Below are 25798 nucleotides of genomic sequence, written 5' to 3'. Positions count from 1 at the left end.
GAAGACCCATGGCATTGTGATATTTAATTCAGAAGTGGGATGGAAGAATTGAGGCAGAAGCTGTGATGTGTGATGTCCTTTCATGCCTGCAGTGTGCAGGGTTGTTTGTTCAAATGATAGAAAAATGTTATCTGTGTTCTGTATGTCTGCAGTTACACTGTCTTCACAAAGATGCCACTTTCACACTAGTTGAGTTGAGCTGCAGCAACTGAACTAAAACATTCTAGAATCAACAAACCCAGGGTTAGAATATCATTATTTTTCTGAGAGGTAATTCTGTACCATAGAAAGTCTTGAAAAGGCCACCGAAGAACATGAATGAGTTGTATCAAGATGATAAAATACAGCAAGGGCAAATTATTTGTCTACCTGTAATTCACAAAGCATTCTTTTGTGAGAACTGCCTCTGTTTGCAGATGGGAAATTAGCTTTCAAGTTAAATAATTTACCCCCTGCAAGTTTATTAAGAATTGATGGTAGCATTCCTGTCTGCAAGACTAACCCACTACAGAATTTGATAACCACTCTTTCCAGAATGAATTACTCTTTCCCACCGATGGTAAAAACCAACCCACCTGACATTTTAAGGAGCTTTGTTAATCTTTGTGTATAAATTATTGGCAGATGTCAGTTTAATGCTGATTAAAAATTTACCTTGAAAAACTATTTCTGAAGCTAATGGGAAATGGTGAATACTTTAGAAGGGGAGAAATGCAGCTAGAGCAGGTTTTTCCTTTTCATATTTCAGTGCAAAGGAAAAGGACCGTCTCAGGACTCAGTATAACTATCCCTTTCTGCTCTTCTGCATTTCATGAAGTCGTGACATATTCTTAAATGATTAAGAACAGGAATCATAGAAGCACTTGATCTGGTGCTCACTCTTAGCTCCCTCACCTATGCTAGGGAGATTCTAGATATAAGATTTGTTTATGCATGATGAAATCAATAATCTATCTAGTATTCTCTCATAAGACATTTTTTCAAACACTGATAATGAAGTCTTGTACAAGTTTGTGCAATTTTTATGAATTAGCCTCAGCAACTAATGGGGAGTGAAACATTTATTTATTTATTTATATTAAGATTTTTTTTCATAGAATAAAAGACAAACCTAAAGGAAAGAGAGAGAGAGAGAGAGAGAAAGAAGAGCAAAGAATAAAAAAGAGGGGAAAAAACTAAAATTAAGAAATATATGAATTACTTCCAAGCTTCTTTTCAACAGATAATTACAATCTTATTATCCCTCCTCCCTCTTAAATGTTATACAAGTCCCTTCAGCCCCTCATTTAATCCACATCTTTCTTAATCTTCAAATCCATAAACCATCATTTCATTCCTTTCTTCTTTCAGCAAAAAGTCCATAAAAGGTTTCCAGTCTTTCAGAAAAGTTTTTGTTGTTTTTTTCTCTGACCAAACAGGTCAGTTTTGCCATTTCTGTGAATTCTGACATCTTCACAATCCAGTTCTCCACTGTTGGGATTTCATTATTCTTCCACTGTTGGGCATACAATAATCTTGCTGCAGTTACAATATACAAAATCAGTCTACCATGAGTCTTTTCTAATTCATTGTCCATAAGTCCCAACAAAAAGAATTCTGGTTTTTCTCTGCAAAATTAATCTTTAAAATCCTTTGTGTGAATTTGTATCCAAAATTTCTTAGCTTTCTCACAAGTCCACCATGCATGATAAAATGTCACCTCATGTTTTTCATATTTCCAACACTGGTTTGAAATACCATTGTACATTTTTTATAATTTCTCTGGTGTCATATACCAACAATACATCATTTTATTAAAAAAGTCGCTTAAATTATGTCACAGTGTAAATTTAATACCAGATACCCACATTCTTTCCCAAGTGTCTATCTCTATGTTATATCCAAATTAATACCCCATTTTGTCATGCAGTCTTTCACCTCTTCTGTTTCAAATCTTAACAAAAGTTTATACATTTTTGCTATTACATGCTCATCATTTGTACATAATTCAATTTCAAATTCCCTTTTGCTTTTTTCAAGTCCAATTGTCTTTTTATCCATATTAAACTTTCCTTTTAACAGTTGCTCTCTTGACTTCATCTTAATTTCTTCATCCTCCTGTATTAATAAGTCTTGATATGTTAACCATTTCAACCATTAGCTGCTGTTTCTCTTCTATAAAATTCTTCCTGTGCTGAGGTCAATAAAAGTTTCTTCAGGCACAACCTGGCCTTGTATTTCTTCCATATCCTCAATATGCCATTCTCACATAATGATTTTTAAAATGCACATTAACTTTAACTTTATTGTGCCATAAAAACCTATGCCAACCAATCCTCAGGTTATGATCTTCCAATTCTAACATTCTTTTATTTCTCAGCAAGACCCATTCTTTCATCCAAACCAAACAGCAGGGTGCAAAATACAGTTTAACTAATGGGGAAGGAAACATGAAGAGACAATAATGAAGCCCTTCCCTGGGTCAGTTTTTCATCTGATCCAGCAGAATGAACAGGGCTGAGAGATAATACAGCAATAATAGTTTCTACTTTCTAGTGATATTCAGGAAGCTTGAAATAAATAGTGTCATAGAAGTTTAGTGTTTGAATCTAAACTATCATATAAAATCATAGACACAGTTTAGAAGGCCAAAATTACAGCGTTTGTTGAAGCTGATTAGCCTTTTGCATGTTAGTCACAATAGAAAAAAAGCTACTAAACATTAATATATCATTCTAAATGTAATAAAAATGAGGTTATGAACTGTATATTTCCATGTTAGTTTCTTAAGGTAATAATAATGGATTGAGAGCCAGCTTGGAGTATTGGTTTAGGCACCAGGCTAGAAACTGGGAGACCATGAGTTCTAGTCCCACCAGCTGGGTGACCTTGGGCCAGTCACTCTCTCAGCCCTAAGAAGGAGGCAATAGCAAACCACTTCTGAAAATCTTGCCAAAAAAACTGCAGGGACTTGTCCAGGTAGTCGCCAGGAGTCAACAATGACTTGAAAGCTTGATAATAGTAATAATGGATTAAGTTTAGTGTGCTTGCTTGCATGCTTCCTCTTTTCTCCCTTCTGTATCTTTACTCACCCTGCTCCAGAGAACCTTATTCCCTCAAAGGGAGCTTTGCAATATGCAGGACACATCAGGGGCAGACAATCTATTTGCCAATAGTATCTGTTGCACTGGTAGATGGACACCATCAGAAAAAAGACAATTAAAATGGAGGAGGGTTTTTCCCAAGAAAGTCAGTAGTTGCCAAATAAAGTAAATGCTGAATTAATTGGTACTGAGTAATTAAAAAATAATATACTTGTGTGGTTAAACCATGTATGTTCAGCAAATATTTGAGTCTCTGTCTGTCTGTCTGTCTATACAGTATATATCAACAAAAGGTAGATACCATATTAATAAAGGTTTGATTTGGATAGTGTTTAGTTTACATGATAATTATATATAAACATATCACAAAATAATTAGTTTACATCTAATCCCAATATTATTTTAATCACAGACTGTAGAAAACTATTAAACTTTTAGTCTGGAATTTGCACATGTGCTTTGTTTAAACTGGTACCTAGAGAAAGTGTTTATGTGGAAATTCCAGACACCTTCTGCATAATAGTGTTCTGAGTAAAGCAGGTGCTTTTTTCCTTTTGCAAAACATTTCTGCCGGATGTGGATTCCATTCCTGAGCATTAAAATACCTGTGGTTCTTGGGTTACTCTTTATCTTTAGAAAGAGTATGAATAAACAGTCCCTTCCCTCTGGCACCCCATTTCCAAGACTATCGGATATCTTTTTAAAAACCCTGCTAATCCCTCCTGGGCACATGAAGTAGGTAGCCAATCCTCAGACCCATCTTATCGGGCAGAGCTGAATGTCAGGGGGTTTTTTGTGTGTCAAGTTTCAATTAACACATTATACTTTACAATGTTGATAGATTTTCCCTGCTTCACCCCACCAAGACATGAGATATTCCTAAGGCCAGAGATGGCTGCCTTCTAGCATTATCAGGGACTGAACTCGCCATTTTTTCCCCAACCAAAGCTATAGGGCATGAAATTTAATTAGTTTGCCTTGTCTTCCTGGAACAGTACATAACAAGAATATAGTACTGCAGTGGAATACTTCCTCTATGGGAGCTACTTGGGAGCAAATAGCAACAAGGCAACAAGATAGAGGAGGGAAATGGTGGCTTGTCATCTTATATAGTTGTCTGTCTCTTTAGTTTCATCAGTTCTTAGAAATGGTTGATAGTAGAAGAGAAGATAATTGGGAATGCTACAGAGGGTGAGGTGTTTTTTTTTTCAATTATAAATGTATATATCACTTTCCCTAGTGTCAGAAGTTTCCAAATAGGCTTAGAGTCCTGACTCGTTGCTCCCAGGCAATGTCTGAGTTTAGTCTTACTCCAGATGAATAAGTAGGAAACATGGCCATCCAGGGCTTCACACTAGATGAACATCACAGCACAGAGTGGAATGAGGTGGAGGTAATTCATCCCAGATTTGTCTGAGATTTTTCTATGAAACAGCAGCCAAATTTAGGACCTGAGTAGCCCCAGTCAACTGTGATTCTAATTACCTTCGCCAGATGCATGAATATATTTGGAAATGGGTACTGGCAGCACCTAGGGATTTTCTAGGTGTCACATATCCAGCATTCTCTGTTTATGAGCTAGTGAGGGTGTTCTTTGGAAATGCTGGTGATTGATGTATAGCTATAACAGAAAATATATTAATAACTGAATAAAAGTGATTGAAAATTCCAGCTGAAGCAGGTTGCAATGTTGCCTTTTTCATGCCTGCAGTTCTACCCAAATAAGCAAATAATGTTTTAGTCCAGCCTCCCCCAGCTCAGTGCCCTCCAGATGTGTTGGGAGTACAGTGTCTAGAATTGGAGGTGACCATTCTGGTTGGAATCATGACCAAATTCTGAGAATCGGGGAGAATACGTTAAACACTTGGACTGTTGGTGAGAATTTTATCATCCCATGGTAAACATATACTGTATGTTGTTACTTTGCTTAGTGATGGGGAGAAAAGCCCTATAGCATCTGAAAACTCAACATAGAATATAAATATTCATTTTATAACACGGAACATTTCTTAGTAGAAAACTTGTCCATTTCCATTATTTTTATACAACGCAATATTAAAATTGAGAAACGAATAAAACCATGCCAAGAAGGTTTCCAGGGTAGTTCTTAGAATTTCTAGGGAAATATTTCATAATGCTACAATATGTATCCTTTCAAATCCCACATTGGGAATTCAAGAACAAAAGCCCAGTAAAAGTGTCAGGACTTGATGGATATGTCAAGCTGAGGGAAACCAAATATTGTACACATATGTAGATCTTACGTAAAATCCTGACAAATTTAACCTATTAGTTTAAATTAATCCAAATAAAGGCAAAATTATTATTGTAATTGAAACTGGCATATAGTATCTCCTTCAGGCTGAGATGTCAGTGTATCTCTTAGCTTTGGCTACACGTTCTAACAACGTCAAAAACTTGAACTTTGTGTGACTGTCAAAGTATTTAACTTACTTGGTTGTGTCACATAGCCTCATTCCTGTCAGCATTAGGATAGCCACTATATCACATACAGTAGTTAGTGGGTTCTTTGCTTTGTCTATTGAGATGCTCACATCTGCTTTTTCAGTTTTGTGTAGCTTATTTCAGCTGAAAAAACAAATACCTAGAAATGCTGTACTTTCTGTTAAAAAAATGCCAAGTTTTGTTTTCATTTTTTGTACTTTGGGTGTGATTCATAGTCATGCTTGTTTCCATATTTGGAATTATACTGAAATTGAAAGGCAGGCGTATTCATGGATGCTTTAATTTTGGCCCCATTAATTTTAAATCAGCAGTAAATTTAATATCAGCCCAGTATGGGAGGAGAAAGTGAAGCTCTGAAAACACTTCAGAGTGTTTGAACTGAGAAAAGGGTTGCAGGTTTTAAGCCACGTTTTGGTTGAGAGAGGCAGGGGAACACTCTCCCAAGCAGGAGGAGGAGTTCCAGGGGAAGCCCTACCCTTACTTGACTTGTCTGGGAGTGGAGGTTGGGGAACTGGGGGGAGGAGTTTGGGAGGGATTAAAGTTGATAGCTGGTTTGTAAATGGTTAGAGTGGTGGCTGTGTAGTGACATCAAAGCAGCCACAGGCATGAGTAGTGAGGAATTGGGGTGCTAGTCTCATGAGCCATCTGCTGCGATGATTAATGGAATAGAGAGAGGTGGGGAATGCATTAATGTGATGATAAACAGAGTGAGATATGATGGGGGCAGGCTGCCTTCTGGGAATAGAAATCTTAGGCCAGTTCCTACTTCTGTCCTCCAATTCTCATCTGGGGTCAGGCTCAGCCCAAGAACAACAGGGAATCAATCCAGCCAAACTTCAGTTCTTTATTTGCTCACACCGTATAGACAGAATCTTGCCACACTAAAGCTACTCTACCTAGCCTAAAGGGAAATAACCTGGAAGGCTCTAGGGCGTGGCTACCCTGAATCTCTGTCTTCCCACATTCCGGCTCCATGTTTTCTCTTATCTCGCTCCCCTCCTTGGAATGTGCTCCCTTCTTCCTGAGAACCAGCTGCGTTACCGTAGTCCATCACATCTGGGGAACCATGTAGCAGATCTGTAGTATGACTTGAGCTAAATAAATTTCACTGAAATCTTGCAAGACTTCAAATATGTTTTGCAGAATACTTGAGATATCTTTTTGACTTGTATTATATGCCTGAATCCATAAAACTATGTTGACTCCTGATGTAATACCTGATCAAAAACTACATAAGTTAAAACAGAAACCAAGGAGAGAGACATGAAATAGGTTGCACTAATCTCCAGATAGTTTTAACCAAAAAAAAAGGACAAATTTAGGATTGACGTCTCTAAAATCTTTTGAATCAGTTTAGAGACTATCAGGAATAATATCATTCTGGTTTACCAATCTGTTATATAGGTTGTATAAGATGTCCTTTATGATGCTTTTCAAATGTTGGAAATACCTCTCAAAGCAGATTTCCTTCCTCTGTGATAAAAATGTGTAAAAAGCAACAGTATTGGGAGTCACTGTGGATGTAATCTCTGATTTGTGCATATAGTTTAAATGTTCATCCCTTAACAATCTAGCTAAATGAGTTAATCAGTTGTATGGTGCAAAATACCCATTATGTGGTCTTTAAGGCCAAATACTGGAGAACCAATGCATTATCAGGTGGCCAAAAAGGGTGCAGGTGAGGGTACATTTCCTTGTATTTATAAGAGATTGGTAACCTTTGCATAGTAATAGGAATGGACTTTGTACTGCAAATGTGGTGACCTCTGGTCCTTTAGCTGTTGCTGAGCTTCAACCCCAGCAGCTTCAGTCAGTATAGCACTGAAAAATGTTGGGAATTGTATTAAAGAAGTAGGAAGCCACAAGTTATTCTCCCATGTTATTTCATAATGTTTAATTCAATTGTCTTTTTAAATAGAAAATATATTATTTTTAAGAGAACAGAAAGAAATTTCTTCAAGAGCCTCATGTATTTTCAGATAAGTTGAAAGTGGTCCCAGAACATTTCAGTGCATCCCTCTAGCTATGCTCCTGGAATTAATGTATTAAACTGAATACAAGTCAATTGAACATAAAGGAATTTCCAGCAATTGGAGATACCATACAGTCAAGAACTCTGATCCTTGGAAACTCTTCTTGATATATACAGTAAATGTATATGCATGAGGGTTCTTTATGTTGGGGTATGACCCGATGGTTGTGCTGATCTTCTGGGTAAGCTTAGCTGGCATTGTTTTTAATCACAAATTTGATAAGTGCTTGCTGAGTTTGCTAAAAGAGAGCTAGAGGATGCAGTCACCCAGTAGTGCATGTGGAATCATTTGTTTACACAGGAAGTTGTCAGTATAGAAAAGGCAGGAGCTCTGTTACCATACAGTTCTAGGGATGATTCAGGATTTAAAAGCTTGTGATGAAGTATATTACTAAACTCAAGATTTTTTTTTATTCTAATTCAGTTGACAACAACTATGAATGTTAAGAAAATGGATATTCTTTGAAAACTTGCTTTTCAAAATTTTTTAATTACAAAGATCAAGACTTCCTTAAGTTGAACTTGATTCCTGGTGACCACATGGAGATGTCTACCTAGCTTTCTTTGGCAGCAAAATGAAATTGCTTTGCCATGGCCACCTTATAAGATTTTGCTGACTTCCTTGTCTAGACTACAGCCCTTTTCTGGTGGTCTAACCAGATTTGACCCCACTTAGCTTTTTTGAGATCACCTAAAAATGACTAGGTGCTGCCACCTGCTGAGACAGATTACACAAAATGTTCTGGATACCTTTAAAAAAAAAAAGGAAAAGAACCACATATTGGATATGCAGAAGATAAAGCCCAGGAACTTGCAATGTGATTTACTCTGTAATGTCAAAATAGTTGAAAATATTATAAATTGCATACAAGAAAGTTTAAAACCACTCAGTGTTTCCATTCACTTCATGGGTTGAACTGTTATTTTATATACATTTGGAATTAAGACAATATATTAAGTGGAAAAGTGACAGTATCTATTTCTATAATTTAAATGCTGTTTTTGCTATAACTCAGAGGACAAGCCACAAGCATCTTTGAAAAATATTCTTTTTCTCTTAAATCTGAATAAAGTCTCCATAGAGTATATTAAAAGATAACATTTTCCAGTGTTGTGCCTGCATTTAATTTTATTTAAAGTAACAAACATAAATTTATTTCATATGTCTTGAACTTTAGACTAGATTCTGCTCTACCAAAATTGTCAGAGAAGCAACTGACCTTGAAATGGAGAGAGAGAGAGAAAAGCACAGGAGACCCTGAAGACCTCTTTGATGATATCTGACTTTTCTGGAAGACAACGACCTTACTACAAGCTGCTAAAACGCAATCAATTATCTCTTCCAAAGAAAATATTTTACATGTGGCAGTAGAGGGAGTTATTTGTACTGTAAAATAATATTCAATAATTGTTTTATGTTTTGCTAATAAAAGTTGTGCCCATGAATCACTACAAGTCAACACTTGCCATTCAAGACTTCACAGATTTCAGGAAGTTGATCTGCTTCCAGTTGATGTGAATAAGAAAAGTTGATCTATCCTCAGGATGAGGAAGGACAATTACTAGACCATCAAAGTGGCAGCAATAAAAACTGGGAAGAAAGATGAAAGGCTACGACCCATGGCTTCAGGCAGAAAAGTGTCTTGAAGTCTCTATAGTGGTTTTATGAGTAACAAAAAGATATTTCCCAAATTGAGAATAGATACAATCTCTCATCCATATCACTCTAGACATCCATTAGAGAGATGTCTTCTTTCTGCTTGATCATCACTTTTTAATGTCCCAAATTATGTCTCTTGCTGCACAAAAAGTTATTTTCAGGCCTTTACTATGTTTTCTTCTCAGTAATGTCCCTAGTGACCACTATTTTGAGAACAAAAGCAGTGAGCCACAAGTACAACTTCTGCCAGGACTCTAGGAATATCAAAAGCAAGGGTTTCCTCTGACATTTTAAAGATATGGCATTCCCACTCAGGATATGGCATTGCCCACCCATCTGTCTTAGATGTAAACATCTGTTGTATATTGTTTACATTTAGAGTTAGAGAATTCATATAAATAAATAATTGAATAATTCAGTAATTATATATTGCTATGATATGCCAGTTTGTCCTCAGTTTGGTAACTGGGTATTTTGAAATAAAACTCCCAGAACTCTCAGTCAATGGGGAAATTCTGGAAGTTGTAAATCTAGGGCATCCTGAGGGCATTAGGTTGGGGAAAGTCTGCACAAAACTTTGAAAAAAGCTTATGACAGTAGTGTAATTGTTAAGATGTTGAATTAAGATTGAAGAGACCCACGTTCTGTCCTCAGCTGTCAAAGACCACTGGATGACTTTGGACCAGTCACCATTTCTCACCCAACTAATCTCACAGGATTGTTCTGGATTAAAAAAAAAACTGATGAAAGACTACTATATATATTTCCTTGATCTGGAGCAAAAGTGGAATTATAAACTAATAATGAATAAGAAAATAGGCACATGTATCTGCAGAGGGGACTTAGAGAGGCACATGACAAACGTGCTTAATGAGATCATGCAAATGTTATAATTTACATACAGGTAGTTCAGCAACTGTTCAAAGTTACAACAATGCTGAATGAGGAGATTTGCAGCCAGTCCTCAAAGTTGAGGCCATCGCAGTGTCCCCACGGTCACATGATCGTGATTTGGGCACTTAGCAACTGGCTTGCAATTATGACAATAGCAGCATCCCACTGTCATGTGATCGCCATTTGTGACTTTCACTGCCGGCTTCCAACAAGCAAAGAGAATGGGGAAGCCAGCAGGAGGTTGCACATGGCAATCACATGATGTCACACCAAATGACCACATGGGATTTGCCTAATGACCCCACTGGAACTGCTGGAACCGCTGTCATAAGTCAGTGCAGTCGTGTGATGTCACGCTTTACGCCCATACCACTTAGCAACAGAGTTCCCGGTCCCAATTACCATAGTTAACCAAGAACCACTTGTACTTGCCTCATACCTTGTAGCCCATGTATGCAATTAGAGCATTTGTGTGATAATGCCATCACACACATACCATTTGATGTCAACACAGTTTGTTACAGACATCACTGGGAACAGGCCAAATTAGAAGCATGTGGGAAGCCATTAGAATCCAGCTTGCCATTGAGTTGAACCGATCTATCTTTTATCTCTATGAGCTTAAATTTACTTTGTTTTATCAATCTGAAAGTATTTATCTGCGTATTGTTTTTCCCATTACTTTTGCAAAGTATGTGACCTTTGAAAAATTGCCTGATATTTCATATAAACATGACCAATGGGTGTTTTGTAAGTTCAAGTGTTCTATTATGGGAATATTCTAGTGTTAAGCATTTATGCAAGGTACTCTTACAAGAAGTGATGTTAGGTCATTTTAATACTTTCTAATTACAGGATAGCTGAGTACTCTGTTCTTCTGCATGTAGCTCTGTTTATACCTACTGAGGATTGTGAGGGAGTGAAGTTGGGAAAGGTAGTTGCAGCCAAGCAGAAAGGCTTCTCGCCCCCATTCCCCTCATTAACTCACATCTTTATGCACAAGCATCCAAGCTGGTATTCCAGCTGCCTGTGATAACTGAGCCACAGCCTGGCATTTTCAAGGACGTGCTGACGTCCAGAGGCAGCCTCACCCCGCCCAGGCTGTTTGCTTACAAAAGCAAATGCTAAGAGAGACACACTGAAGCAGCACCTCATCCCACCTAGAGTAAGAACGTTTGCAAGGAGGGGAAGGTTGTATGCCCTTTTACAGACTTTTGCTTGAACTAAGTATTAAAGGACTGAGCATTAAAGGCATATGTATGTACATGGCAACATCACTTTGCAAGTCCTAGATGGGTGGAGAGCAAGAGCTTGTTGTTGGGGAAGGTGTGTGCTGCAATAACGCATTTTGTACAGATTTGCTACGCTGTGGTGTGTCCGGTCCTTGGAAAGGAAAGAACCCTCGCAAGGATGTATCCTCTGTTGGATAAAACCTTTTGGTTGTTGTTCTTTTTTGGTCCTGTAAGCCTTGTATTTCCATTCCCCCCTCCCCGCAACTAAGCTTATATGGTCTTTTCTTGCTTTCAGCAAGACAATTAAAATACAGTTTTAAATATTAGTTTTGTTTTAATGGTAAACTGGAGGTAGTCCTCAATGGAGCAGGGTAGTTTTTAAAAATGTCTAGAGTACTGGAAACAGTCATTTTGAAGGGACCATGCAGGAGAACAAAAAAATGTCTGCAAACAATTGCAGTGTGTTTTCTGATGGAAAGGATAGTACGAAAACAACCTCTGCTTCCTATGATTTTCCTCAAAACATTTCTTGGAACAAAAACTAACTTTGACTGGAGTAGTCAGGAAGGTCAGCCATTTGGATATTGTCACTGCCTATCTGGAGCAGGGAAAAAGAAGATCCTGTGTATATAAAAAGGAGAGGAAAATGGAGGAGATCTCTAGTTCTCTTTCAAGAGAACTGGCTTGGTCACATGATTGGAAGGTGGTTTTCCAGATACCAACCATAATTTAAAGGATTTCAGCTGCAAATAGAGCTTTTTATTGTGCCACATACAAACGTGGTACTCTTCTAACAACATAAAACACTGAGCTGTAAAAAGAGCATCATTTGATCAGAGAGATTACCGTATTATTATGAAATATAAACTTCAATTACTAGTACAGAGGTAATCACCTCATTCCTTGAACTCGTCTGATAAGTTGCAGGTCAAGAGTAAAAACCAAACAAAACTAATAATAAAACAGCAACCGTTGGTAAATCCATGAACTCAGCACTGGGTTACTATACCAAGTAGTAATGAGTGCAATTAGTTCCATATAAACCTCATCGGATCCAAGTGCCTTGCTTCTACCAGTGCTTGGGCAATTGACTTGGGCAGTAGTGTAGCTCATTATAATAGTTCTAGATGTTATTTTTACATGGATAATCTAGTACATGTTCTCATCTTTTCACATAGAGGTGCGGATGGCATATTTGTGTAAGGTAATAAAAGCATTTTAAATTGCCATAATTACCTGAGATAAAAGAACAGGAGAACTCCAAGCTATTTACATGGTTTTTCAGAGAGGGCACCCCACAGTTAAGAATGTCCACTGCCCGTGGTTTCCTGCTCATAATACCTCCATCATGTGTGGACTGAGTTCTGTCTCAACCATTCCACAAACTGTCTCTACATCAACCTCTGCCAATGTGGTCTCCTCCAGATTCCTTTGAGCTGTAGCTTTCTGACCAATAGTTATACTAGGACTAGTATATTCCCAAACATTTCTAGTATACTTCTTGGGAAAGATTGTACTAGCAGCTGATTTCAGAATTTCCAGGCATGATTGGACTACAAACTCTAAATTTTAAAATGCATTGCAGAAACATGTTTTTCTCTGCAATCTTGAATACATCCTTGGGAAGAAACCTGGCTCTGCACTTTTGGAACACTGAACTTGACCAACCACCATATAAAACACTTTTCTGGAAATTGAAAGGAAATTATGTTTCTAAGCAATCTCAGGCACAAATGCTAATTCATCCACAGAGACAGAAATGAAGCTTAAACCTGGATTCTGTTTTAGGAACAAAACTTTTGAAGATGTGAACTAATAATCCATTGTAATGATACAAGTCAGAATGTTTTCCTTGACCTTAAATAGTTGTTTCATTTCTAGAATTAAAAAGAGGATTCCAGGAAACCTTATGTTCTGGTGCCATTAAATTTTATGAAATTAAGCATTGGGTGTTTAGTGATGACTGCTGGAGTCGCCTAGCAACATCAGCACTGCAGTGATTCCCCTTTCACTCTATCCTAGAAAAATGAACATTCTGCTTGGGAAGCAGCAGAGAAGATAAAATCCAGAATCTGAATACATTCAGCAAGAAGAGTGACTGTCCCAGATAATGCCTCATGGAGTTCCTTAACTGTAGCTATTGACAACAGAGGGGTGCTAGTATCTATGAAGTCAGAGGCTGTGTGTCCAGATATTCTCAAGTGTACATGCATGAAATGTAAATGTTGACGATCAGCCTTCCTCTAACCTTCAGCTGTTTGGGATTACAGCTCCCATCATTTTCAGACAGCATAGTCATTGATGGAATTATAGTTCAATGCATCTGGATTGTACCACATTGGGACAGCTCTTGTGACAGGAAGAAGAAATGGCAGGAAAGTAGTTTATTGCCTTCAAATGTATTTGCCACAATAAATCAGATTCTTTGGAATAATATTTTTCTTAGATGTCACAGGACCATTAATCTTTTTCCTGCTGAAAATCAACATAAGTACCCTTTTGGGTCTGGGGGATAGCAGGTTGGGTAAAGCTAGACTAGATTTTCCAGTTTTTCTCAAACATTGTCTGCTGGTGTAGCTTTTCTCCATGACCTACAAGTGTTGCAGTGGTAAATTTTAGAGCAGTGTTTCCCAACCTTGGCAGCTTGAAGATCTGTGGACTTCAACTCCCAGAATTCCCCAGCCAGCATGCTGGCTGGGGAATTCTAGGAGTTGAAGTCCACAGATCTTCAAGCTGCCAAGGTTGGGAAACACTGTTTTAGAGTGAAAGAACATGGTAGACTCTATAGATACACCCCCAGCAGATTCCATAAGCATACCATGAGGTATGCGTATATGTGTGTATATAACACAAGACACACAGGTTAGAACCTCCCTAATTTACTTACTCTCAGAATTATGTACTAATCCTAAATAGTATTACTTGGTAGTAAATTCCGTTTGATTCAACTAAAACTGTATTAACAACATTATGCTGTCACCAGACTGTATATCTCTCTCTCTCTCCACACACACGCACGCACGCACACGGTATACCAAAATCAAGCCCCATAGACCATTTATTATATAAATTACATTAAATGTTTGGATTGGTTGCCATTTGCCTTTAAACACTTGCTTACTCATTTGATGCGTGACGTCTGAACATTCCTAAGCACAGTAACATTTTCTCTGAAAAAAATGTTAATAAAATTAATAAAATGCATTGCAATTGACCTATGGGATCTGACTTTTGGTAAACCGTGTGTGTGAGAGAGAATATATTCTCATTCTATGGCATAAACAATAACAAAACAAAGCTTTGTTACCACCTCATGTGTTTGTCTCAATAAATACAATTAAAGTGATACTGAGGCAGATGAGTATAAGTTCTGTTCTCACAGTTCCAGAATTTTTATTGATTGTGAACAGCAAAACTGCTTTTTAAACACATGCTCACTAGAAATTTTTGTGTTTATTTATAGCCAGTGTCTCATATAACATGTAAATGAAACTGCTGTTAGAAAGAAAATAAAGTGGGAAAGAAATCCTTAGGTTTATATTGAATGATGTGGAAATAGCCGCTCTTCAGATAACATAATGAGATTCCAAAAATGCAACTGTGATGCTGAAGCACAGCAACATTTTGATAAATTGTTTTGGTGGTTTTTAATGGAAATAACTGCAGAGGAATATACAATAGCTGCTTTTTTTCACTGCCCTTGATGGGCAGAGAAAACTGTTGCAAATTGGCAGCCTTCCAATCAGGTTAAACGTATTCCTTATTCAGATTTGACTTTGGGAGGCTGTTAGGCAAGGCGAGTCATTCGGATTTATGACAGCTATTCAGCAGTGAGGTGAAGTATGAACTTGTCCTGACACATAGTTCACCTGGAGAATTGCAGAGCACAATTGTCATGAGTAAGGATGGCGAGCCGCATTTCTTGGTTTTCTGAAGACATTTCTAAACGTATCTCCTTAATTGCTTGTTCCTCCCTCTTTCGATGGGAGTAGGAGTTTGTTAGGATTGATGTCCTAACAACCAGGAAACACACTGAGACAAGGAACTGGTCTCTAATATTTATTGCTAGTACTTAACAGGAATCCTAACAAACTGAAGAAGCGTGGGAAAAACCCAGACATATAACCCCCAAGGGTTAAGGCGGTCCCGATCTGTGTCTCTTTGAATGGCTGAACAATTCCTCAGTGCTACGCATGCGCTTGACAGTCTGGATGGGAGCCCCCTGCTCGCCATCCTTACTCAAGACAACAATGCAGTGCTTTTGCAGAATTAACCCTTTTTTATTATTATTATTATTGGTAGCCGGAACCATCTTATTCTCTCCCATGAAAAGTTAATGAAACAAAAACAATGGTTGTAAGATAGGCTGTTGAAAAGTTCAGTACAAGTAAAAATTAACCAATCAGCCCCTCTTGCAGGAAAGATCACCATGTATGTTACTAGAATTACACACTTCCATCTGTTTGCATATGTCATAGGGATAATGAGGCCAAGGAAGCTTAGCTAATTGGAGGTGACAGCTATTCATGATAGGGATATGTATCAAATAAGGCCAAAAGCTTAATGTGCACTTTCTAAGTTAGGGTTAAATAACCCATATCACTTAATGCCCCCTGGCCCCAAGCTTTGGGTACGGGCCTCAGAGTTTCTCCATAAGGTGTTGCTGAACTGTAGTTCTGGATATGCTAGAAGGAGAAAATTATTAATTACATAGGAGGTGGGGTGATCATATTAACTGCCTTAATTTAATTTAATTTAATTTAATTTAATTTAACCTTGAAATGATATAAAATCAAACCCAGTCTTTGTGCTGGCTTTGTCTACTCCTGGTCCCACACACCTGAATGCAGTCCCCAGCATGACACTCAAAGATGCAATGCAGCCTCATGCGCATGCACACCATTTTACACACAGATCAGGAAGAGCCACAGCAATATGTTCCAGCTAGATCATTGCACTATAAGCTGCGTTTCCAAACAGTGAAGAGATCGTACCAGAAGGAAATAGTTGCATAATCACTAGTGAATCATTATTTTTTTTAAAAAAATATTTTTCTCTTCTTTGCATCAGAATAATAACTTCTACATTTCTGTGGGGAGCTAGCATGTTCTTTTTCTTCACTGAAGTGGTGGTTAACATAACTGTGAAAAGTACAGGAAGAAGTTTACTAAAATGTATTTATTAAATTTATATTCCATTTTTCCTTAAGGCTGTGGATGTATTCTTCCAGCAGCAACCTGGATGGGGGGGAAATATGGCAGTCACAGCATGATTGAAGTCCTGCCTCTTTTGTATATATGTGTGATATACAAAAGGAATGGGGCTTTGATCATGCTCTGACTCCCACCTTGCTTTTTTTGTTTTTAACCACCCCTATAGACACCACTGTGTTCTTTCAACCCATTTTTTCCTCCCACCAGCTTGTTGAGGTTTGCTTAGCTGAGAGATAACTGGCCCCAAATTATTTACTAAGCTTGATAGCTGTGAGGACTTGAGTCCAACCTTCTAGCCACCCTGTCATTTCATTTTTGCCTTTTTTCAAAGTCTGCTATAGATCCCATATTCCCAGCTGGATTTTGGATGTGCCTCCTTAACAACAGCATTTAAACAAGGAAAAAGCAGAGAATTATATCAAATAGTCATAGAATGTTAAGCTTCTTTTATAGTAATAGCCTAAGTATCTCACATCTAAATTCTTCCAGGACTTTCATATTGCTCCTAAAGGCTGTATTTGTGTCCCGCTGCATTATTTAGCTGAGTTATTAAAATTAAAAGATGAGAATTTTATTTTAATTTTAAGCAGGGATTGAATAGTCCTTGCCCTTATGGAACAAAATATAGGACTTGAAATAAGGGGTAGGGCTGGGCAATGCCATGGCTTTAAGGAATCCTCTTGTTAAAATGAATGAGATGATTAAATTAATAGCATCTTTCAGACACATGCAGAAGCCTGACAGAAGTAGTCCTGCTTTAATGAAGAGCAGAAAAGTACTGTCCTCATGCAAAGTCCAAAAGACTTCTTTTGAATCATCTTCAAAGAGTGTTTTTCCCTAATAAATAATTTGAAGACTATTCTCTGCCAAAAGCCACATTCAAATATATCTTGGTTTAGCCACATATCTCTAAAACAAGGTGATCTGTGTGTGCAGATAATGTTGCTTGCATTGTCCAATGGGTCACAAGATGTAGGCTGGAATAAAAAAGTACGCTGATGGCAAAATCAGTAGGTTCCTGGAAGGTTTCTGCATATTTGTGCTTGGCTTTTTTCTATTTCCCTGAGATAAAATTCTTGGCCATTCAGACCTGGTCTCTGGGACCGTAAAGGTCTGGGCTTGAGATTTTCATCTCAAATTAACTGGAATCATTTTGTCTACACTAGAGAGGATGGGACAGGGTGGTGTGTAAAATATATATTCTTACTTTTTCACAGTCAATTTCTATTCTTCTGTAATTATGAATAAGATAATTTACAAACAGATTTGAATCCTGGCATATATCTTCTTCATGAGGAATACAATATATTGGGAAATTGCCCTGCATAAAACTCACTTTAAAAAAAGTAGGAAAAGAATCCAGGTATGTAATTCTTATTTAGTTAAGAGGCCTTACAAAGAACCAAATGTTTAAACATTTGTAAAAGGTACCATTTAAAAAAACTGATTGTTCTGAAGCTAAGATGTTGCAGGGAAAGTGGAAATCTGAGTCATTATTTGTGAATGCTTGTTGCTGGGATCCCTGACACAGGGAAATGAAAGCAGAAGTCATAAGAACAACGTCAGTCAACTAGTGCTGAGATTTGTAATAACCTTGGAGCCGTTTTCTGTGTATTCAAGCAAAAACCTGACATGCATAATTAGCATCAGTTCAACTTTCTTCCTGTAACATGTAGGAAAGTCATTCTCAGGACAGAAGCTGAAAGCATCATATGAAAGAATGACCAGTTATTTTCACTAGGGACTGAAAAAAGCAAATTAAAGAATCAAAGACTGTGCTCACCTGTCATACAGCACAAAGCCGTATCCCCACTTACTCCACAGATGTAGCTTCATTATGCAAGCTTATTGTGGCAAGTGAACAGGTCTCTGGCTTGATCTGAAATCTGAAAACAAAGCCATGTTTTATTTTGGTTGGTTATTCCTGTCATTTTCTAGCTTCTTAGCAGTGATGCAAGCCAGAATCCTAGTTTGCATGTCAGATTGCTTGTCAGCCATTCTCAGTTGTAGGGTGCAGCCAGTAGGTCCTTGCATAAGTTTTCACAACTCAGCTAGTTTGACAGTTGAACATAATATGTAAATTGGTCCAAAGGCTTCCATAGAATGAGAGGTTGAAGTCAGAGATACATATTTATTTATTTATTTAAAAATATGACTGCGTAGGAATATGACAATATGAAATTGGGTGCTTTGGGTATCAAATGGATTCTTTCCTTGTTCTATAATACTAGAAATTAAGATGATCTCAGTAGGATGGGGAAAAATATTCATTCCTTAATTTATTAAAATTAAACATTTGATAAAACCCTGCTATTAAAGCTCTCAAATTGAAATAATTTAATATTTTTCACAACCCTCTTATATATAGATACCCTGACAGCCAATGTATTTTAATTCTCCATATTTCTCTAGGGACTGTATTCAAAAATCTAAAGGTAATTCCTTATATTGTTTTGATACAGTGGTATTTATACAGTATTGATTAAAGATTATTAACACTGTAATGTTTAGATAACAGATCATTAAAGATAAAAAAATATTATATCAATATTAATTATTTAAAATGTCAATGTTAATGTTAATGAGCATAAGATTATTAACCTTATTCACCCAGAATTGAATATAAAATTAAAAAACCCACTTAAGATTGCATCAAAGTATTTGTTGTACAATAAAAGTTTCAGTCTTAAGCTGATTACTTAGTATTAAGGTCTCCACTGTAATGTATTATGTAAATTTCACAACAATATAATTTTTAAAAAGTACTATTTTTAAAAAAGATAATCTAAAGGTCATTTCTGAGAAGGTCTGACGTGAATCATTAGACAACCAACCTCAGGTCATTACCATTACATGAATTTATAGAATTCACTTCTCTAAGATGTAACAGCCATGACTTTAGAAGGCTTTAAAAGGACAATATTATTGTTTAATTCTTAAACAAGTAAGTAAAGTATCCTTCAAGTTGAGCTCAATTCTGCTGACTTCATGGATACCTTACTTCCCAACTTATCATGGATCCACTTTCTTCCTGTTGATGTAATTAATCAGTGCAATGTACTGGCAATTTTACCACATTCTAACTTCACCTTTTCCCAGTTTTCTATGGTTTTTGAAGCATTGTTTTTGAAGTGTATTGGATGTAGTTTCTTAACACTATGAATCAATATATGCATAATTAACCAGTTGTTAATTTCAATTCCAGAAGAAGTAGTACTAATTAGGCAAGTAATTTGAGATTATGTACAGAAATGCATTGAAGACTGTTTAGTATAATATATGTTCCAATTTTTTCTGTTAACATCATAAGGCCATAGTCACAAAAATATTTATTGTCAGGGATTCTCTGTTTACTTCTCTTCACTATTTCTTTATTAAGATTATGAGTTTTGTTTTTTCTCCTATTAGCCACAGCAATTTAGCAAGATATATAGCTGTAGTATCTAATTTTCTGTTTGCCTCTCACATTAGTTCATTATAATCTGAACACATTGTAAAGTGGACAAAAATATCATTTGGGTTTATCCAGTGTGAAACTGGCTTAGTCATGCCCAGATGGTGGGTCTGTTGACTGTGAACAGAAAAATCTCAGCTGAAGGCCCTAAAGACATTGTCAGGCTTCTCTTGGGCTTAGTGACACCAAATCTATTTCCCAGAAAGTTCACTTCATATTATAAATTATAATTCACACTCTACATAGCAAGTGTCTTCTTGAGTGAACACTGAAGGAAGAGACATATCTTTTTTAAAAAGTCATGAACATTACCAGAGCTGTAACAGCTCTGGGACAGACTAGAAATGCTACTTGTTCTAATTCATATTTGGTTATTTTTAGTGTACAGTGCTTTTTTTTTGTTATTGTTTTTGAGAGAATATTGTCCATTGCTCTGCTGTTCAAGTTACAATTTGCTTTAGAGGAGTTGTAGCCTGAAAAGCAGACAATAAATCTATTAAATATGATTAAATGTTTCCCAAAGGGGGAGCCATGCTGGTCTGTTACAAGAAAAATAACAAGAGCCTTGAGGCACCTTAAAAATTAATACCAAATGTATTTGGGGATCACAGATGACAGACAATGGTCTACCTCATCAAATGCAAATGAACTGAGGTCCATTAAAGCTTATGCCATATTAAACTTACTGATCTGTAAGTACCCCACAAAATGATTTGTAATCTTTAAAGGAGACTCAGAACTATGGAGGTATATGTCCCTCTCAGTGTTTTATTCACTGCAAACAAAAGCACAGGAATATTTAGTTATTCCATTTATATCAGTGTTTTCAAGCTTGGCAACTTTAAGAAGTGTGGACATCAATTCCCAGAATTCCCCAGCCAGAAAGCTTGAAAAGTTTGAAAAACACTGATTTATATACTACTGTAATTAAATCAAGACTTCTGGCAGCGAACACAATATAGAATTAAAACATCCACAATGAATTACAAAAATATATATAGCATCCACAGTAAACTAATAGAATAAGAATAACCCCATAAATGGCACATAACTTGCTTCAATCAATCACCATAAATCAGTTGTCCAAATAACCTGGAGATGTGAACTGTAAAGTCCATAACTCTGTTCATACAGCAATTGTTCAAATCATAGTGCAGGAATAAAGATAAGAGATGTTATGTGATATGAAAATGGAAAACTACCAAGTTTCATTCAAATAGAATGGGCAATATTCTGTGAAAGGATATTTAGCCTTTGCCAGAGACTATAGGTGCAGTCACAGAAATGACATAAGGTTTCGAAGTAATTCAGAAATAACTAGGAGCAGGGAACAGGGGATATATATTTGGTCTTAAAACAGGTATTTTTTGTACAACATTGTACTAAGTTATTCCATTCCTAGAAGCAAATTCAGATGACAGGCTAAAATTTCAGGGATGCCTACTTTGGAACATGTTATAAAAATTGCTATCTATGCTTCAGGACAGTCTCTTCTTTTCAATGCTTATAAAAGTGAAAAAGAATGAATGAATGATTCTTCTGTATGCTAGCTTTGCCTCCATGAACTCACCAGTCCTGATAACTATTTATTTATTTAAAAGATTTGTATGGCCGCCCCTCTTAGAACATGACTCTGGGTGGCTCACAACAACAATAAAACCACAAAGCCATAAAAACCATAAAACCAAAACTAAAAACCCAGCAAATTGTCAATTTTCAGCTGTTCTGACAGTTTATCCAATATTGTCAAGAGTTTATCCTGTCTTGCTTTAGATTCACTTTTATTCCTCACCTCTGTTATTCCACCAAGTGCTGTGTGTGTATGTGCAGCACCAGACATAGAAGATTTTGTGCTCAATACTGACCCAACAAGGGCTCAGTATTAGACATGTAAAGGCAATGCATTCATTTAAATACATACTGTTTTCTATTTTAGCACTAATTTTATACTTCGGTATTCTATTTTATCTTCTATTATTTTAACTTACTCTATTTTATCTCACCTTACTTCATTTTATCTTATCTTATTCTATCCAGTTTATTGCAGCTCAGTTCCATTGTTTCTTGATATGGTCAATTGAGTTGCTGTACTATACAATAGCAAGGTAATATAAATAAAATGAATTCCAAGTTAAAACAGTGGGTTAGCATGTTGCTCAGATTGTACCCTATTCCCTCAGTGCATTTTGACAATCCATCCCTCTTGAACCTTCATCTGCATAACCACTCTGTCTTTCCCTCCTTTTTCCCCACTGCCTCATCCCAGTAGAGTTAAATCCTACACTCCATGTATCTGAAGTGAGTCACCTCTCATGAAAGCTTATGCCTTGTAATAACATTTGTTAATCTTAAAAGGTGCTACCAGTCTCTGATTTTTAGCTACCATAGACTAACACAGCTTTCCTCCTATAAGGTTGACAAAGAGATACATTAAGTAAGCCTGTGCAATGCCTTTGAAAGAATGTTTTGCAGTGCTCAAGATCACTTATAAAATGCCTCTTTTGAAGCAGCTACATTACTTGCAGGCCTTGCACAGGGGCTTTGGAAGCTATTCTTGGGCAACTCCATACATATATGCACAGACAGCCATTTTACTATGCTTTTTTCCAAGTAAAGTTCCTGCATGCTGTGAAGCACCTCTTTTAAAGGCTGAGGTACAGCCTCAGTTTGAAGTGCATTATTAATGGGCAGTGGAATTTAGTGTTGATTAGGGTGCTTTATCTGTAATAATCGATTGACATTAAAAAAGATTACCTCCATCTAATCCCATGAGCAATGGTTATGCTGCTTTAAAATAAACACGTGAGTGGAGGGTGATGAGAGATAGAAAGAAAACCAAGATCATGGTCTTCTCCATCATTTGTGTGTCCTTGCTCTGCTGTGTAGGAAGCAGAAATAGCTGGGAGAGTATGCTCATCAATGAATCAGTATGGCTGATGCTCCAACCCTGGGACAGTAGGAGGTCTCAGTTCTGTCACAAGGAGATGTCTTAACCCAAACTGACAATGTTTGGACTTCCATGTCAAGTCCTATTATGGACACATTGTTAAAGAATAGCTTTAGTTCACAATATTTAGAAATGAATTGGAGTGAAGAGAACCTGATTTCCATGCTTGTCTTGTACCTGTCAGCGAATATCTTTTCCATTTCCGTCTTATTTGAAAAAGACCACACGTATTAGGCCTCTTGACAAAATATGAGGTTTCATGCATTTCTTCTGGGCCTCTTCCTTTTAAAATCAGAAGGCCTCTCTAGGAAGATTCATTACAACATCTAAATATTCTGTGCTTTCTTCGCTGGAGATCTGTTTAGTTTGTGGGAAACTGCACATTTTCAATGGAATTCTTTTTGCAGCTGCTTTCTTCTGTTTATCTGGATCTGTCACTAAAGTAAACTTGCATTTGCTTGTTTAAGAAGCTATAGTGGTTTCCAAGGCCTTTTGCTGTCCAAATTCATGAAAGACCCTGGTATATTATCATCACTTGAGGGTCCTAACTCTACAGTGTCTACAGAGAATGCCCATTGATTAAAAAGCGGAAACACTTAAGTCACTCAGAGGAAACCTTACAGGTTTCAATAAATCTACTTTGTATTGGATACTCCTGGTTTGGTTTTCCCAAATTATAATGTAAATAATATATATTTATTTTTTTGCAATCATCTCCAGCTACACTTGGGCCCCATACATCTGTTCCTGGTCCCACTGGCTTTCCTCAATCATAAATTAATCTACCTAGGGTGCGGTCTTCTCAAAGAAGTCTACTTTGTACTGAATCTTCCTTTTGGTAGGATTAGCTCCATTATGTCTCATTGACTGGCAATAATTTTCCAGAGTTTCTGACAGGGTCTTCTCAGCCCTTCACAGAGATGCACATTTGTGTCCTTCTGCATCTTGCTTTTGTATTTAAAATCACATCAGCTCAGCAAGTTCTAAAGGAAATCAGCACCTCTCTAGTGCTTACCAACTGCAGTTCCTTAACTATAAACTTCAATCTGTTTATATTTTTGCAATTTCCAACAATCCACTGTTCAACTGAGGCCCAATGTCTGATGAGAGAAAAAACAAAAGATCTTTCATGCTTTCCTTGATTAAGTAAATACAATGACCAGGATTTAAACATTTCTTACTGTTAAGAAATAATGCAATTACCCTCAAAACAGATTTTCACTTAGCTGATTGGGTGAATCCAACTCTTATCTGAATCTGTTGAAAAAGAAAATAAATTGGATATCATCTGCATACTAGTGACACATCATATTATATATCCAGATAAACTCTCCCAGCATTTTCATATACAAAGCTGTGCCCTGGAACTCTAAAGGCAAACAATAAATATAGCATGTATTTGGGTTAGTCAAAATTTCACAGTGCCATTGCCCTACTACCACTGAAAAAGACTGGTACTGGAGATATTCCTGCTGATTATTCCCTAGCCATTTATTGTTGGTTTAGAAAACAATTCATCCTTAGTTCTAAGACATTATATATATATATATATATATATATATATATATATATATATATATATATATATATATATATATTAATAGATATGCTCAGGTAATAAGCAAAAGGAGAGCCATGATAACCCAGGAATGTCTAAGACATTAAATATATATTGCCATGATAACCCAGGCATGAACAAAGAGCACGAGGAGAGCAGGGGTGATTCACTAGAGCAGGAAGTCAGCAAGGTTTTAAAAAATCTGCTAGGCTGTACAGTTTCCCAAAAGTAAGTGAGAGTTGGAATGAGTGTATGTGTGCATGTGTTTGTGTAATATATTACTTAACCAGTAAAATTGCAGTATGGCTTTGAGACAGGTACTTATTGTGCCTCCTGTCTTTTTGTTATAATACTTGAGAATAAAACTTTCAAATTTGATATCTCAGTCGAAAGCACAGGAGCATTCTCCTCATTACATTTCCCTCATGCTATGCACAAAAAGCCCTCAGCCACACTTCCCTAGTGGTTGGTCTAGGTAGAAAGCAAGGGAAGTGAAAGGTAAGTATGGTTCAGGGAGTGTAAATGACTGAGTGACGATAAGCAGAGACTCAGTCCATAACAGGGTTATGAGTTTCCTGAGTAGAAAATGAAAAATGTGAATCTCCTTTTTGATGGTGCATGCCTCTTTTAAGTTCCTCAAAAAGAAATAAATTAGATGTTTAAAGGACAAAAGGCAATTGTGAAGTGGTGTATGGATGTAGTAAAAGCAAGGATAGTTTGCAGGGATGGAAAGATATGGAGAAGTGTAGTGAATAGACTTGGGGTAAACTAGATTTATCCCTTTCTTTTTCTTATTCATTTCATTTCTTCGGCTTAGTATTTCTCACTCCTTTTCTGCATTCTGCATAATGTTGTCTACACTGCATATGTATGTATGTATGTATATGTGTGTGAATTTATATATATATACACACACACACTGTATACATACATACATACATATATATTGAATTTGGTATTTACTCAAGCCCATATATTGATTTATCTCAACAGAAGTGATTGTTCCTCTTGGTAGCTTAAAGTGGTAAATGGTTCACTTCTGTAATTTTAAAGGCAAAGTGTTGAATCTTGCCATAAACAGCAAAGATGGCAATGACAGGAATGAGGGCGGAATGTTTGAAGTGTCTCAACCTTTATTTTTATCCATACTGATCATGATTATTTACCAAATATTGCTCTTTTCTTTATTCCTTATTCATGTGTTCCTACTTTGCTTGCATATTAGGGAAGATTTATTTTTCAATAAAACTCTAATTATA

At 36.8% G+C, this 25798-nt stretch overlaps 1 protein-coding gene across 2 annotated transcripts in view; it reads left to right on the top strand.

The window, feature by feature from the left end:
• XRCC4 (X-ray repair cross complementing 4) overlaps positions 1–9036 on the top strand; it is a 151311-nt gene extending 142275 nt beyond the window's left edge. Inside the window, exon 8 of one of the 2 annotated variants that reach the window (XM_063295453.1) lies at positions 8760–9036. In XM_063295453.1, the coding sequence (XP_063151523.1) occupies positions 8760–8865 (106 nt within the window). In that variant the 3' untranslated portion in view covers positions 8866–9036. The remainder of the gene's footprint in view (positions 1–8759) is intronic. The other variant, XM_063295454.1, reaches the window with a different exon arrangement.
• Positions 9037–25798: the final 16762 nt, after the last annotated feature.

This window comes from Candoia aspera, chromosome 2 (genome assembly GCF_035149785.1).
Source record: "Candoia aspera isolate rCanAsp1 chromosome 2, rCanAsp1.hap2, whole genome shotgun sequence".
Taxonomy (NCBI): Eukaryota; Metazoa; Chordata; class Lepidosauria; order Squamata; family Boidae; genus Candoia; species Candoia aspera.
Note: the sequence above shows the minus strand (reverse complement) of the source record. Positions and strands in the feature narration are given on the sequence as shown.